The 17437-nt window shown below is 38.0% G+C and overlaps 1 protein-coding gene across 3 annotated transcripts in view; it reads left to right on the plus strand.

The window, feature by feature from the left end:
* UNC80 (unc-80 homolog, NALCN channel complex subunit) overlaps positions 1-17437 on the plus strand; it is a 236575-nt gene that overhangs the window by 173033 nt on the left and 46105 nt on the right. For all 3 annotated transcript variants that reach the window (XM_061204567.1, XM_061204557.1, XM_061204576.1), the window contains 11 exons: positions 1785-1885; positions 2892-2978; positions 4575-4758; positions 6258-6352; positions 7986-8075; positions 8816-8917; positions 10713-10893; positions 12114-12382; positions 13948-14082; positions 16542-16680; positions 17311-17407. In XM_061204567.1, the coding sequence (XP_061060550.1) occupies positions 1785-1885; positions 2892-2978; positions 4575-4758; positions 6258-6352; positions 7986-8075; positions 8816-8917; positions 10713-10893; positions 12114-12382; positions 13948-14082; positions 16542-16680; positions 17311-17407 (1480 nt within the window). The remainder of the gene's footprint in view (positions 1-1784; positions 1886-2891; positions 2979-4574; positions 4759-6257; positions 6353-7985; positions 8076-8815; positions 8918-10712; positions 10894-12113; positions 12383-13947; positions 14083-16541; positions 16681-17310; positions 17408-17437) is intronic.

The following is a 17437-nucleotide window of genomic DNA, read 5'->3' on the forward strand; positions in this document are numbered from 1 at the left end:
TTATAAAGATAGTTTTGCAACCAATTTCAACTTAACAAAAACCCACATCTATTTTAATTATTTATAAAGATACATGAAAGCTAAAGCTTATATTTACATATCTCTTGTTAAATTATTTATATAGCTCAATTTTAATTGGATGGTTAGCTTCTGAAGCCAAAAAAAATTGGTATAATTTATTTTAAATAGAGGCTGAAAAATAAATTTATGCTAAACTCTATATTCCTAGTTTAGAAAACTAAACTAAACCATTTAAACTGAAGATCATCTAATGCTTACCCACTACTCACTTTTACCCACCTGCTTTCTTAGCCTGGGCACTTCCAGACAATCTTAGCCTGACCACTTTTCCCAAAGAAGTAGCACTTTCTTTCACATTAGGAATAATTATTTATTCCTAAGACACCCTCATTAGAAGTGGGAACCCTAACTGTTACTGGCTCAACTATGTCATCTTGCTGTGGGAGTTATTATTTAAAACATTCATGTGAACAATAAAAGGTCATGTCTAATTCATGTGCATTCTAAACAAAGCATATTTTCTAAACCAAATAATTACTTTAGGAATTTCTCCATACAATAAACAATGAAGTGGGACTTTAATAAATACCACTGTTAACATTAGGGTAATTTCTACAACAAAGATTCATGAATGTATTCTTTTTTTATTAAAATGTAATTGACATATAACATTGTGTTAGTTTTAAGTATACAACATAAACATTTGATATATGTATGCATTACAAAATGATTACCACAATAAGTTTAGTTAACATCCATCACCATACATAGCTACAATTTTTTTTATGATGGGAACTTTTTTTTTTTTAATTTTTGGCTGCTTTGGGTCTTCGTGGCTGCACGCGGGGCTTTCTCTAGTTGCGGCAAGCGGGGGCTATTCTTCATTGTGGTGCGCGGACATCTAATTGCGGTGGCTTCTCTTGTGGAGCACAAGCTCTAGGTGCGCGGGCTTCAGTAGTTGTGGCACACGGGCTCAGTAGTTGTGGCCCATGGGCTCTAGAGTGCAAACTCAGTAGCTGTGGCGCTCGGGCTTAGTTGCTTCGCGGCATGTGGGGTCTTCCCGGAGCAGGGATCGAACCCATGTCCCCTGCACTGGCAGGCGGATTCTTAACCACTGCGCCACCAGGGAAGTCCTGATGAGGACTTTTAATAACTATTGTCTTAACAGCTTTCAAGTATACAATACAGTATTGTTAACGATAGTCACCATGCTGTACATTACATCCCCAGGATTTATTTATCTTATAACTGTAAGTTTGTAACCTTTGACCACCTTTCCTCCCCCCAGTACCCACCCCCCCCCCCACCTCTGGTAACCAATCTGTCCTATGTATCTATGAGTTTGGGGTTTTCTTAGATTCCACATGTAAGTGAGATCATACATTTTTCTTTCTCTGTCTGACTTCTTTAACTTTGCATAACATCCTCAAAGTCCATCCATATTGTCACAAATGGGAGGAGTTCCTTTTTTATGGCTAAGTGATATTCCATTGTATATCACAAATGCATTTTTAACAAAAACAATGCTAATATTTAAAGGGCATCCTATACTCTTTTGTCACATTTTCCTTATAGGCTAAAATGTTCAGAAACAACAACAAAAAGAACAGATACCTGCCTTTCAATAGAAAAAGAGTCCACAGAACCTCTGTAAGGCAAAACTTGAGAGAGACCTATTAAAGTTTAGTAAATTATTTGAATACTTTATCTAATAGATTTATCTCCATTTAAGATGAATATTCAATTTCCTTTCTCTTCTAAAGTGAGTGCTGTGGCCCAGCAAGTCTTATGGAATTGTCTAATTGAAGATCCATCAACAGTTCTTCGACATTTCCTGGAAAAACTGACCATCAGCAATAGACAAGTAAATTCCTCTTTCTTTACAGTGTAGCTATGTAGCTATGTGTGTGAACATGGTTAAAAACAAGCAGTGGACTTTACAGTGACATGCATGCAACATTGGTGTCCTCTGACACATAGCCGAGAAGTACTTTGGATGATGATAATGATGAACAAACGAAACTTGGCTGTTTTCTTTTGAATTTCTCCATTAACTGATGTCTCCGTATGTATATGGTACATTGCTAGTAATGACCCTAAGATACTGAAAGATTCTCAGTCTTTTAAACAAAGATTAAATTCAGTTTAATGTTTTCAGTGTTCGGTACATTTACTGAATTCTGACTGGCTGGTAGTATGTGGTGCAGGTAGTATTATTAGAGTATGTTGAAACTCTCCATTAATCAAAAAATCTAATTTATCAGGTCACCCTGTGAGAAGATTATGCCAAATAAAAGTCATTTTCTGAGCAATGGCAAAATACACTGATGATTACAAATTATTTCTTCATTTCTGTGTTATGGTCCTGTTCACTGGAAGATTAAGTTTCTGAAAGGAAGGTTAATTATAAACACCTCCATTTATCCTCTCTTGGCCCAGCTTTATCTCTTTGACTTGAAACGTAGGAAGCAGAACTATGAAGGTCAATAAACCTAGTTTGTTTAATGGTTTCTTAAGATAGAGCCTCCTCACATTTCCATCACACCTGGAAGCCACAGCAAATAGAGATGACTAAATGTACCGCTCTCCTGTGATTTGCCTGTGACCTACAGACACAGTCTAAATTTTTATTTAAAAATTTGACTATTGCTTAGTAATTTCATATATTAACTTCTAGGAGACGGTGTTGCAGTTGGCTTAAATGCTATTTAACAAGTATCACACATACTATATTAAAATGCTGAACATAAGGGAAATCAACATGTGGGCAAAAGGAAGAAAAATCCCCCCACCTTGCTTTTCAAGAAGTTAATTTTATTTCCTACAGCGTGGAAGCTGAATGAGACCTAGAAATTCTGTTGCTCTTTCAGGATGAGTTAATGTACATGCTGCGCAAACTTCTCCTGAATATCGGAGACTTTCCTGCTCAGACCTCTCACATCCTATTCAACTACTTGGTGAGTTTCACCTCCGGTAGGTTATAAATGTTCATTTCCAAATAGGAAGCAACAATAAGAGAAAAGGATCCAAGGAGATTTTTTTTTCAATAAATTCCCATTAATTATATGACTGAAGGTGAATCATGGTCAGCTGAATTCACCACTGTTTGTATGGGGAAACCCCTCCTGGCACAGTCCTTGGCATGTGATGGGCACTCAGTAAATGTCTCTTTCCTCTCTGTCTCCCTTTGGCATTATACAACTTCCTCATGTCGGTCCTTAATTTTAGTTTTCTGTTGAAAAAATGTATATGTCATTTTTTTTTTAATTCTTTTTTAACACCTTTATTGGAGTATAATTGCTTTACAATGGTATGTTAGTTTCTGCTTTATAACAAAGTGAATCAGCTATACATATACATATATCCCCATATCCCCTCCCTCTTGCGTCTCCCTCCCACCCTCCCTATCCCACCCCTCTAGGTGGTCACAAAGCACCCAGCTGATCTCCCTGTGCTATGCGGCTGCTTCCCACTAGCTATCTATTTTACATTTGGTAGTGTGTATATGTCCATGCCACTCTCTCATTTCGTCCCAGCTTCCCCTTCCCCTTCCCCTTCCCCATATCCTCAAGTCCATTCCTTACGACTGCGTCTTTATTCCTGTCCTGCCCCTAGGTTCTTCAGAACCATTTTTTTTTTTTTTTTAGATTCCACATATGTGTGTTAGCATACAGTATTTGTTTTTCTCTTTCTGACTTACTTCACTCTGTATGACAGTCTCTAGGTTCATCCAGCTCACTACAAATAACTCAGTTTCGTTTCTTTTTATGGCTGAGTAATATTCCATTGTATATATGTGCCATATCTTTATCCATTCATCTGTTGATGGACATTTAGGTTGCTTCCATGTCCTGGCTATTGTAAATGTGCTGCAATGAACATTGTGGTACATGACTCTTTTTGAATTATGGTTTTCTCAGGGTATGCTAACACATATATATGGAATCTAAAAAAAAAAAAAATGGTTCTGATGAACCTAGGGGCAGGACAGGAATAAAGATGCAGATGTAGAGAATGGACTTGAGGACATGGGGAGGGGGAAGGATAAGCTGGGATGAAGTGAGAGAGTAGCATTGACATATATACACTAGCAAATGTAAAATAGATAGCTAGTGGGAAGCAGCTGCATCACACAGGGAGATCAGCTTGGTGCTTTGTGATGACCTAGAGGGGTGAGATAGGGAGGGTGGGAGAGAGATGCAAGAGGGAGGGGATATGGGGATATACGTAGACATATAGCTGATTCACTTTGCTATACAGCAGAAACTAACACAACATTGTAAAACAATTGTACTCCAGTAAAGATGTTAAAAAAAAAAAATAGCAGTAAGTATTTTAGTGATAACATAAAAATATATGGCAACCTGTTCAGGCCAGTTTTCCAATTATCCCTTCTCCTGCTTACTGCCACTGAAAGTGTTAGAGAAGCATTTGAATAGAGAATTCAAAGGCAAAAAAACAATATTTAATTAAGAAAAAGAAAAGCCAAGGAAATGAGAATGTAAGCTCAGAATTACTGTGACTTTGTGACCACTTCCTGTTCTGACTTATAGGTGGGATTAATCATGTACTTTGTGCGGACCCCCTGCGAGTGGGGGATGGATGCCATTTCAGCCACTCTGACTTTCCTGTGGGAGGTGGTCGGTTATGTAGAAGGCCTGTTCTTCAAGGATCTGAAGCAGACCATGAAGAAAGAGCAATGTGAGGTCAAGCTCCTGGTGACCGCTTCAATGCCAGGTACTGCTTTTGGAAGACATAACTTTTTTAGGAGTATAAATAACCCTTTTACAGACCAAGTGTCTCTTTCATTCATGAGAAAATTTTCTGACCCTGGGATTGAGTGCTTCAAAGAATTTTTGTTGAATACAATCTGAAGAAATACAATAGACCCTTTAAAAGTCAGCAATTGCCAGATGAAAAGGGAGACATCAGAACTGAGATCCGCGTGAATCAGTACTTGAAGGACTGCCAAGGTTAAAGATTTATTTAAGTCTATTGCAGAGGGCCAGCTGAACTGAGAGCCTTTTTGAATGAATTTTTGGCACTGCAAGGAGAATAATATTGTTTGCATGGCAGGGACCCCAGGCTTTTGTAAACTCACTGAGAGATGGCTTTATGAAAAATTGGAAAAGGGAAAAGCAGGAAGGAAAGTTACAAGAAAACATGCAGTGTGATATAAACTCTAGATACAATTCCTTTTCACTTTGGATAGCTTGCCTTTCTTGGAGATAAAATTTTGCCAAGCCTTTATCCTTGTGCAATGTCTAAGAAAATGTGAGATAATACATGTATTGAAATAAAAAGACAGGTTCTGGCAGCAAAGAGACCTATGTTAAAATCAGAGCACTGCCATTTATCATCTGTATAATTAATATTAGCTATGAAAAAGTACATCACTTTTAAAGCTTTCTTTACACGTACAATGGGAGTATGATTCATACTTCGTAATTGTGAGGAATAAATGAGTTTAGGTTTGTAAAATACTAGCTGCCATACCTGACACATGGTAAGCATTCAGTAAGTGGTAATGGTATATTTATGTGTCTATAGGTTACTCAACAAAGAGATCAGCTTTTATTACAGCAAAGAAACATATTGTCAGGCATATACTTAAAAACAACTCATTATAAATCAAGGTATATCATAATGTTCACTGTCTCACCAGCCAAGCAGAATACAGAAAATGTAAATTTAAACTACCTTTCAGGTACTTGTTTAACTTTTGCTAATAGCTCTGTTTGTATCTTCTCAACCATTATTACCTCATCATCTCATTTAAAATAAAGGAATAGATTATTTGTTGGAATGCTTAAGGTTTGAATTCTGACTCTTCCACTAAATAAATGTGTCTTTGACTAAGTTACTTATAAGTTCTTATTTATAAGAATAAGTTCTCTGTTTCTTCATTTGTAATGTGAAAATAATAATACCCATATCATAGGGTTGCTATGAGATTTAAATATGATTATGCACATAAAACCATTTAAAAGTATGGGGAACTCCATAAACGGTAGCTATGATTTTTAAATAATAAGTAAACATATTTAAAATATATATTTAACTAGAAACAAAGGAGTGCAGTTAGTACAATGCACAACTCGCATTAAACCCTCACTAGTAGTAATCATCATAATAATAAAAACATCAGTTTATTGATAATATTTTAATAATTTGTGCTTTATCTATAAACTTTCTTATAGTAGAAGTCAGTTTATTATGATTTTTACCTTCTGTAGGTACCAAAACCTTGGTAGTTCATGGACAGAATGAGTGTGATATCCCAACCCAGTTACCGGTCCATGAAGATACTCAATTTGAAGCCCTGTTAAAGGTAGGGATGACTTTTGACAGAAGTGATTTTTTTTTTTAATGCACAATGGCTATGGCCACTTCACTGATCATCCAGTTTTGAATTAAATGGCCTTTCTCTATCTTCAAATGAATATATGCATTTATTTACCTCTTCTAGAATCTGCCCCACTCTTGTGTACTTCCTCTATTTCCTTGCGTAATTTTCCCCACATGGATGTAGGCAAGATCATGCCGGCTCCCTCTCAGCTACAGCAGCCACGTGACACTCCTCTTGAGATGCTGTGAATCCTGCTTAGGAGCATCCTGGCACCACTTGTGGCAGTTCTGGAGCCGCCCTGGGTTTGCACGCCAAGGGCACTGGGACAAACTCTAGGGATCAGGTGACAGTCCGTGCCAGAGACGCTTTTTGTGGCATCGAGTTGAACAATACACGGTCTTGATTTGCCACTGACAGAAATGATTGGAGAGGCAGAAAATATATACCTTAGAATAAACTAAGTGAATCAAGAAAGTATTTTTAATGGTTATGACAATTACGCCCCTTAAGAGATATGCAGTCCATTGTTCCTCATGCCTGTAGGGTTGTTAAGGGAAAGTAGTAAGTACACTCGTGCAGTGATTCCCTGTTTATCTGGAGCCCAAACTTTTGGCCCAGAAAAGACCTCTGAGAAATTCAGTTTTGCCAAGCCTGTGTATTTTATTTCAGTAGAAAGGGTTGTTAAGCCTCCTCCAGGCCTCACTCCTTCATCTCCAGAGAGTCTGTCAGGCCCAGTCAAGCAAACTTCAACAGCCTCTTCATCTTCCTACTCACTTTGGATGGTAGGATAGCGTGAAGGCAGACAGTGAGTTCAAACCCCCGCTCCACCACAACCAGTGTTATCTAAATAAGTCAAACGACGGGCTCTCTCTAGTCTCAGTTTCTTTTTCAACAGTGCTCGATTATTAGTGCAGGTTATACAAGTTCTCTACATTGAAAGCATTGAGCATAGAATATAGTAGATAATAAGTGCTCAATCACTGTGGTTCATATTATTCCTAATGTTGCTACGAAACATGCTTTCTTCCTGATATTGAGACCAGTAGATGCCACTGTGCCTTCACAGTTCATCACTCAAGTCTACATTGTAATTGTACCTCTTTTAGCTTTATGAGAACAGAGCAGGTAGTTTGTGTTACACTATCAGTCTTTTTTTAAATTGAGATATAGTTGATGTATAATATTATATACATTTCAGGTATACAGCATAGTGACTCACAATTTTTAAAGGTCATATTCCATTTATAGTTATTCTAAAATATTGGCTATATTCTGTGTTGTACAATATAACCTTGTAGCTTATTTATTTTATGCATAGTAGTTTGCACGTCTTAATCCCCTACCCCTATCTTGCACTACCTTACACAATCAGTCTTTATGCTGTCATTTTTTTGGATAGCTGTGTGCATGTAAATGTTCATATATATGTGCATGTATATAATATATATACTATATATATGCACGCATATAATATATAAAATGTGTGTAAGATATAAATACATATATATTCCTTATAGGAAGTTACCTTGTTTTATGACATTTTTATCTTTCAGCTTACTGTTTGGCTCATAATATGATCTCAATAAATGTTTGTTAAAAATTGCTGTTGTTCTAGGAGTGTCTGGAGTTTTTTAATATCCCAGAATCCCAGTCTACACATTACTTTCTCATGGATAAACGATGGAACCTTATCCACTACAATAAGGTGAGACTGCAGTGATGACGCTCACGGAGAGCTGTGTCAAAAGCCCATCATGCCTTTCCTGAGCGCAGCTTCGCTCCGGGGGGCGTCGCTGTTTAGAGGTGAGGCATATGGCCGCTGGGTTCACACCACCTCACTGATGATGTGTTAGCGTTGGACTGGCCACTTTACCTTTGTACCCTTCAGTTTCCTTGTCTGTAAAGGGCAGGTGATGATAGTAGCTACATTAGGGTCGTTGTAAGAATTAAAGGAGATAAGTAAGGCACTTCGTCACTCATCATTATTACATCTAGATGAACATTTAAGTTGCCCGTATTGTAAGTACACGTGTTTATTTGGAATGTTAATGTTGTTCTCGTGCCGCTTTCTACTACATTAAGCATGATTGTGGTAACGTGATCTAATGAACAAAGGAAACCTCAGGAAGACCACTGACATCACTTTACAGGGCTTTTCTTTTCTTCTTCAGAATGGGTTTTAGTAAATGGCCTCTGGCTCCTTTGCTCCTGAAAAAGCATCCTGGGCTTTGGAAAGCATACTCGGCCTGGGGAGATTGAAGCTTTCCCAAGGAGGGTGTTTATCTTCCCTAGGATTTTGTAGAATTGGGGAGCATAAAGTAGTAAGAATCTAAACCATCAGAAAATACATAACTTATGTTTGTCTGACCTTTGGGGAAAGAGGAAATGAGAGTCAGAGTTTAATGATTTGAACTCTCTTTTTGTCTTTGTGTAATCCCACCACAGACCTATGTTCGGGATATTTACCCTTTTAGGAGATCCGTGTCTCCACAGCTGAACCTTGTACATATGCATCCAGAGAAAGGACAGGAGCTCATTCAGAAACAGGTGCCTGACCACCACAGTTTTATTCTATTTTGTCATGTCATTGGGATAGATGATCTGTAAACGGTTGCCAGCCCTGAGATTCTGTGATTCTGTTATGATCCTCTCTAGAGATAGAATGATGGGCCCTTGGTCAATAGATAGTTCCCCAAAATAGTGTGTTAACTAAGTTTTATAAATTGGATGAATAATGTAAAGGTATTAAGAAACACTCACTTGGAGAATGCTATGAGAAATCATAAGGGTATAAATAGCAGAAATCTTCTAATTTATTTACCTACTAGTTTCTAAGTTTGGATTTTCACTCCACATTTTTGTAAAGCAGGATTGGAAGTACACATAGTGTAGCCATAAGAAGGTTGGCCCAGAAATTTATGCTAGCTGGAAAAAAATAAAAGGGGTCAATGTAGTGTGCCTGAAAAAGGCCCTGCACCAAGGTCCAGAGATTTGGACTCAGTCCCAGCTCTGCCACTGACCAGTGATCTGACCTTGGACATGTTACTAACTTCTCTTAAAATAGGAGGAAACAGAATCAAGCAGCTGTACTTAGATTTAAGATTGAAGAACAGAATAACGTTTACACATCTCATCATAAATCAGACTTTGAGCTTAAGGAAATTCACTATTTTGCAAGCGAAATATAGCTGTAGTACACAATTCTAATAATGATACAATTTTAATGTGTTCTATGTGTTATATTCATTTATTTTTAATAAAATGTTGAAACAAGAAACTATTTTTTCAATTTTTCTGCACGTAGTAAGGATGCTATTCAAAAATATCTTCAGGAGATGGCATAGAATCCGACCACTTAAGTAATTAAAAACATAGTTAGTATTAACTACCTAAATTGCATTTAGAAGAAAGAAAACAGTGAATGTATTACAAAGTGCGAGGTGTTGGGCAAAACTATAAGACCTTAAATATAAATAATTTCTAAAACAATTCCCCACAAATTATCCCAGCCTCTGATTTTGGCAGCAAAATAATGAAAACCATAATCAATAACCACACTTCACGAGTGTGTTTTTTTAATCATGTTTAAGAACACGTTTTAAGAGAATAACATAAAACGGAGCCCTTGCTCTATTTATACTCCAAGTTGGGATCTTAAGACTTCTTTCTAATTTCCTCAGGGAGGTAATAATAGACAGACCTGTGGTTCTGGCTCTGAAGTCTCCTCAACAGCTGCTCACTGCTTATCATCTTCCTAGTCACATCCCCCTGCCCACTGTTCAGCAACAGAAAAGGCACTAAGAGAAGGACCAAAAGACCCATGTTCACGTCATCTAAACTCAGGGCTAAAGGGCCACCAATCTAGGTCCTGTTAGCTTTTGTTCCAAGATAGGTTTTTCCTGGAGCCCATTTCAGTCTTTAAGAGGCAAACCCAGAAACAGCGTAAGGCATCAGTAGAAATGATAGAAGCAATTGGAACTGACTGGCTCCTGTTGGAGAAGGTCTTCTTCAATATTATAACATCCAAACAGATAGGCTGTATTTAATACTGAACTGTTCTTGACAATGCTTGCCTTGTGCTCCTCCTGTAGCTGGCAAATTCCATAAGAAACACCTCCTTCTGTAGAACAGACAGATGCAGGAAGTGAGAGTCAATTAAGTATTGTTTGCTCTTTCTATGTGGTAAAGAAAAAATATTTCTCTCTCATTTCACTTCCCCCATCTTTCAATTTTTAATCAGCCCGGTTTGCCATTCAAGTTTTCACTTCAGTTTCTTCACTCTTGGTAATTTCAGAGTTGCCAATTCTACTTTTCATCTGCTCCTGCCTTTGTCTGCCGGTAGGTATTCACTCGGAAGCTGGAGGAAGTGGGGAGGGTTTTGTTTCTCATCTCCCTCACCCAGAAGATCCCCACAGCCCACAAGCAGTCCCACGTCTCCATGCTCCAGGAAGACCTCCTCCGACTGCCCTCATTCCCTCGAAGTGCTATTGATGCGGAGTTTTCACTCTTCAGCGATCCTCAAGGTATCAAGAAAGAAGCATTACCTCTCTTGGGCTTCTTCTCCTGCCCTTCTTTTGTCCTCAGCTAGAGGACATCTCTATCTTAATCGGCAGACAGTTCTCTAAGCTAGTGGCTCTCAGCTCTTGAGTGGGCACCAGAATCACCTGGAGAACTTGATAAAACACAGATTGCTGGGTCCCACCCTCCAGCCCCGAGTTTCTGATTCAGTAGCTCTGGAATGGGGCTTGGGAACCTGCATTTCTGACAAGCTCCCAGGTGAGGCTGGTGCTTCTGTTCCAAGGACCAAATCTTGAGACCACTGCTCTAAGTTCATCGTAAGCAATTGAAGGAATTAGTGTGGTATTGTTAGGAGAGTACTTGACTAAGTGAAGAACAGGTATTTATATGACATTCAAGAGGAGGCAAAACGAATCTACAGTGACAGAAATCAGAACAGTAGTTACCTCTGGATTGGGGGGAATGGATTTCCCAGAAAGGGGTATGAGAGAACTTTCTCAGGTGGTGAAAATGGTCTATATATTGATTGGCGTGTTGGTTACACGAGTGGGTATTTTTGTCAAAATTCATTGAATTCTACATTTATGATCTGTGCCTTTTACTCTATCTAAATTATACCTTCTTAATTAGAAACTCTGGAGTCAGGGCCCAGTAATCTGTGTTTTTACAAGACCTCCAGGTGGTTTTGATGCCCTAGGAAGCTTGAGAACCATTATTCAAATTGAGGAGAGAGAGAGAGAGAGAGAGACTGAGACAGAGAAATGGAAAGAGACCCATTTTGAAACCACGCTCTGTTACTCAGTTATTAATTTGGGACAGTTTACTTAAATCAGCATCCCTATGCTCTACATCTTCATCCAGAAGCTCCAGAGAAATAGTAGACAGAGCTCTAGTCTGACCATGAGTTCAAAGACCAAAAACAAGTCCCAGCCCTGCCATTTTCTTAATAACTTATTTTTTCTCAAAGCCACAGCTTATGCAGCAGCACACTGCACCTGCCTGCCCTGTCTTGCCCACAGAGGTGAATCAAAGAGGTGATGACGAGAGTACTTGGAGGGCTAGGAGGTGTCAGAGCAATGGCTGCAATATTGTTCTGGGAAGCGTATCAGCAGTAGATCTTCATGTCCCTGAGCTGGAAACAGCAGCGCCCTGGGGTTTGATTGCCCTCCACGCTGACAGGATCGACGTGGGGCTAATTCTGTCTCTGCTGTTTCATGTTTCACAGCTGGGAAGGAGCTGTTTGGCCTCGACACTCTTCAGAAAAGCTTGTGGATCCAGCTCCTGGAGGAGATGTTCCTGGGCATGCCAAGCGAGTTTCCCTGGGGAGATGAAATCATGCTTTTCCTCAACGTTTTTAACGGGGCTCTGATCCTGCACCCAGAAGACAGTGCCCTGCTCAGGCAGTACGCGGCCACCGTCATCAACAGCGCTGTGCACTTCAATCACCTCTTCTCCCTCAGCGGCTACCAGTGGATTCTGCCCACCATGCTGCAGGTGCACAGGCTCTCCTCTCCTGCCCGTGGAACAGGTCAACAAGATCTGTACCAAAACTTTGAATGATGGAATTATCTTCTTTTATGATCTCAGAAGGCACCAAATGAAACCCCCCTAGAAACTTCCAAAAGGTCATAATATTCCATTCTATTCTGAGATCTCCCAGACCTGGGCTGTGCTTTCCCATTTCTTCTGGACCAGTGGTTCTCAAAGTGCAACCTCTAGAGCGGCAGCAGCAGCAGCAGCAACAGCATCCCCTGGGGATTTGTTAGAAATGCACATTCTTGGGTTCCATCCCAGTGCTACTTAATCAGAAACTCTGGAGTCAGGGCCCAGTAATCTGTGTTTTTACAAGACCTCCAGGTGGTTTTGATGCCCTAGGAAGCTGGAGAACCATTATTCAAATGTATGGCAAGCGTTCAGTTGATGTTTCTCCCAAGAGAGTCTCCAACCTCTGTCTGAATAGAGATTTTCATTGCCATTAAATTTGGTACGACAAGGTTGGAGGAGGTGAATGTAGCAGGAATAGTGTTCACTTAGTCATGTCTAATGTGTACATGGCTACAGTTAGGAGTACTGAATAAAGTTCAGAAGGGGCTGGGGGGCTCATCCTAGTTCTTATTTTTATGGAGATTTTAATAAAATTATGGAAGTAATACGTGCTTGTGTAAAGTGGCGTTTGCTCAACCTACAGGGGCAAGAAATTGACTTTTAATATCATCAGGGTGCTCTGTCCTATTTTTAGATAGTTGGAATTTCCTCTATAACTTTTAAAATAATTATCAAAAACAATAAATGCTCATTATAAAATTCAAAAGATAAAGAAAAGTTTAAAGAAGAAAATAAAGATCACCTATAATCCTCCTCCTAGATAACCATTGTTTACACATCTTAAAAATCTTGGTACTCTCTCCTACTTTTTCTAAAACAGAAGTTGAATCATACCATATATTCAAGTTTGTTACCTACCTTTTTTAATGTGACACTAAGAATATTGTGGGAATTTTCCCTGTAGCACTATATAGCATCTTTTAAAAAATAACTGATAGTATTCTGTTGAATGCATATACATAATACACTTAACCCCAATTTACGAATAATTTGTTTCAAATTTTCCACTATTTTAAGCAACCTTGCAGCAGTCATTATTGTATATATATCTTTGTACATTTGTCTGACTGTTTTCTTAAGGTAAATCACTAGTCACAAACTTCCCGAGAAAAAAGTATATTTATATTTTTAGGATTAAATATAAATATACTTATATATATATAAGTATATGAGTATATAAGTATACTTATATATATATAAGTATATGAGTATATAAGTATACTTATATAAGTATTTAAATATATATATATATAAAACATATTTATATTTTTAGGATTTTTATGTATATTGCCAGATTTCTCTCAAGAAGGTATATACCATTTTACACTCCCCTCCATCAGTTTATGAAATTAGTCATTTCCGTCCATGCTTCCCATGGCTATGAGTTTTAAAAGCAAACACAACTCTAGTAGGCTGTTAAGGAATTTTCTGAATATGGTGACGTTTTTCCACAGGTGTACTCTGACTATGAAAGCAATCCCCAGTTGCGTCAAGCCATTGAATTCGCCTGCCATCAGTTCTACATTCTACACCGGAAGCCCTTTGTACTCCAGCTGTTTGCAAGTGTGGCCCCTCTCCTGGAGTTTCCTGTGAGTAAGCTCCATGGAAATAAAGGAAGACCAACCCAATGAGGAAAGCAAAGTCTCTTTATTCAGCGCTCACTACAGCCAGGGATTCCTGGGCTAGTTACTGCAGATTGTAGATCAGAGTTCTATATTTATGTACGGCCTGGTCATTGTCCATTGGTATAATCAGTCTCTCAGCTCTCTTCATTCAAGCAATGGAATACAAATTCCAAAAATTATTTCTCTTTCAACAAGAAAATCTTCTCTCTTCAACATTTCTCTTCAACCCTCATTTTGGCCCCTAGGATGTAAATAGATCAGCTCTCTGGTTTTTTATACTCAGTTAATGAAAGGATGGAAAATGGCAAATGATAAAAGGAAGAGTTCCTGATTCTCATTTTTTTCTATCACTCTGTAGCACTTACCCTGTTTTATTTTTATTTTTCTGCAGAGCATTTATACCATATCACATGTAACATATGTATTTGTTTCACTAATATGTATCTTTACCACACCCCACGATAGAATTTGAGCTCCATTAAAACGAGACATTTGTCTGGTTTTTGCTTGCCTTTTGCTTGTTTTTAGTTGTTTTGTTTGTTTTTGTTTTTGTTTTGCTATGACTGCAGTGCACAAAATGGTGCCTGGCACATAGTAGGAATTTAATGAGGTTTTTTTTTTAAATTAATTTTTATTGGAGTATAGTTGCTTTACAATATTGTGTTAGTTTCTGTTGTAGAGCAAAGTGAATCAGCTATATGTATACATATATCCCCTCTTTTTTGGATTTCCTTCCCATTTAGGTCACCACAGAGCATTGAGTAGAGTTCCCTGTGCTATACAGTAGATTCTCATTAGTTATCTATTTTATACGTAGTAGTGTATATATGCCAATCCCAATCTCCCAAGTATCCCACCACCACCCCTTCCCCCTTGGTATCCATACATTTGTTCTCTACATCTGTGTCTCTATTTCTGCTTTGCAAATAAGATAATCTATACCATTTTTCTAGATTCCACATATATGCATTAATATACGATATTTGTTTTTCTCTTTCTGACTTCACTTAGTATGATAATCTCTAGGTCCATCCATGTTGCTGCAAATGGCATTATTTCATTCTTTTTATGGCTGAGTAATATTCCATTGTATATATATACCACGTCTTCTTTATTCATTCCTTTGTCGATGGACATTAAGGTTGCTTCCATGTCCTGGCTATTGTAAATAGTGCTGCAGTGAACATTGGGGTGCATGTATCTTTTTGAATTAGAGTTTTCTCTGGATATATGCCCAGGAGGATTTGTTGTTTTAATGAATGAATCAAAGTCATTTTACAGAGATTTGAGATGGTAAGTATCTTCATTCTGGAGATAGATTATCAAATAAGACCTGTAAAATTCCCAGGGTTGTCAAAAAATTCATCTGTTTCTCAAACATATTTGATGTATTCAACCAATCCATTATGGAAATTTGGGGGGGAATGCTGAGTCCCGCTATCACAGACCAGAGAAAACATAGGCATGAACTTTACTGGCAGTTCACATGTTGCTGTATTTTTATAAGTTTCCACAAATATCTCTTTTGCACTAGATTAGCATTTAATAGATCCCTTAAAAGTCAGGTGTTCACTCCATACAGTAGCATGGTTGGATGCAGAATTCTGTAAGCTGAATACTGCCTAGATATTGTTATCAATGGCAGTGTTTATGAAACTTGTATTCCTGATCAAACCATGTTAGTACTGATGTAGGAATTTAGTTTATTAAAACTAAAAATGGCTTTTCTTTTGTTTTTAATTGAAGTATAGTTGATTTACAATGTTGTGTTCTGCTGTACAGCAAAATGATTCAGTTATACATATATATATACATCTTTTTATATTCTTTTCCATTATGGTTTATCACAGGATATTGAATATAGTTCCCTATGCTATACAGTAGGACCTTGTTGTTTATCCATTCTATATATAATAGTTTGCATCTGCTAATCCCAAACTCCCAATCCATCCCCCTTCACCCTCCTTGGCAACCACAATTCTGTTCTGTGTCTGTGAGCCTATTTCATAGATAAGTTCATTTGTGTCATATTTTAGATTCCACATATAAGTGATATCATATGGTATTTGTCTTTTCTCTTTCAACATGTGAACATCTTCTTTATCCATTCATCTGTCGATGGACACTTAGGTTGTTTCCATGTTTTGGCTACTGTGAATAGTGATGCTATGAACATATGGGTGCATGTGTCATTTTGAGTTAGAGTTTTCTCTGGGTATATGCCCAGGAGTGGAATTGCTGGATCATATGGCAACTCTATTTTTAGTTTTTTTTAGGAACCTCCATTCTGTTTTCCACAGTGGCTGCACCAACTTACATTCTCACCAACAGGGTATGAGGGTTCCCTTTTCTCCACACCCTCTCCAGAATTTGTTATTTGTAGACTTTTTAATGATGGCCTAAAATGGCTTTTCTTTGTACAGGATGCTGCCAATACTGGGTCCAGCAAAGGCGTGTCAGCTCAGTGCCTGTTTGACTTGCTGCAGTCGCTGGAAGGGGAGACCACTGACATCCTAGACATCTTAGAGTTGGTCAAAGCTGAGAAGCCTCTTAAGTCATTAGGTAAAAGCAAAACTTGCCTTGACATTCTTTTTCTTTTTGTAATCTTTCTTTTTTTAAACGACCTTATACTGAATATTTTGAACTAAATCAAAACAGCAAAAATAAGTGGAACGCTGGTATAAATTAAATGAGTACATTTTCCTATCTCCTGTTTTTCTTAAATTTCTTGTAAATCTTAAAATGTAAAGGATTCTCTGCCATGAAAATTGTATTAAAAGGGGGGCTCAATAGACCACTGTAGTTTTCAGAAAATTGGGTTTTCCTGGGCAATTCTAAGTGAATAACCCTTTAAGACAGGCTTTTATTATCATGGACTGTGTACAATTAGAGGTATTCAAAGATGGAGTCTCATGTCTTACCTTAGAGCATCCAAATATCCTTCTATTAGATGAGTTTTTTTAAACTACCAAAAAAAAGCGCTTTTATTTGTCATCTGATTATTCAAAAATAGAAAAGAATTTTTAGTCCCTTTAGATGAGGATATTAAGTGTTCACACAGTTTAGGAATAAAGTCTAACAAAGAAATGCCTACAAAATATAACTGGAAAGAAAGTGTTAGGAGTAATAAATTCTTCTTTATCCCTGGTGGAATCCACTCTGATTGTGTGCCTTGACCTTCTGTCCCTTCAGATTTCTGCTATGGAAACGAAGACCTGACTTTCTCTATAAGTGAAGCCATTAAGCTCTGTGTTACTGTGGTGGCATATGCTCCTGAGTCATTCAGAAGGTAACTGCAGCCTTTTATTCTGTGCCTTGT

Source organism: Eubalaena glacialis, chromosome 1 (genome assembly GCF_028564815.1).
Source record: "Eubalaena glacialis isolate mEubGla1 chromosome 1, mEubGla1.1.hap2.+ XY, whole genome shotgun sequence".
In the NCBI taxonomy this organism is placed as follows: domain Eukaryota; kingdom Metazoa; phylum Chordata; class Mammalia; order Artiodactyla; family Balaenidae; genus Eubalaena; species Eubalaena glacialis.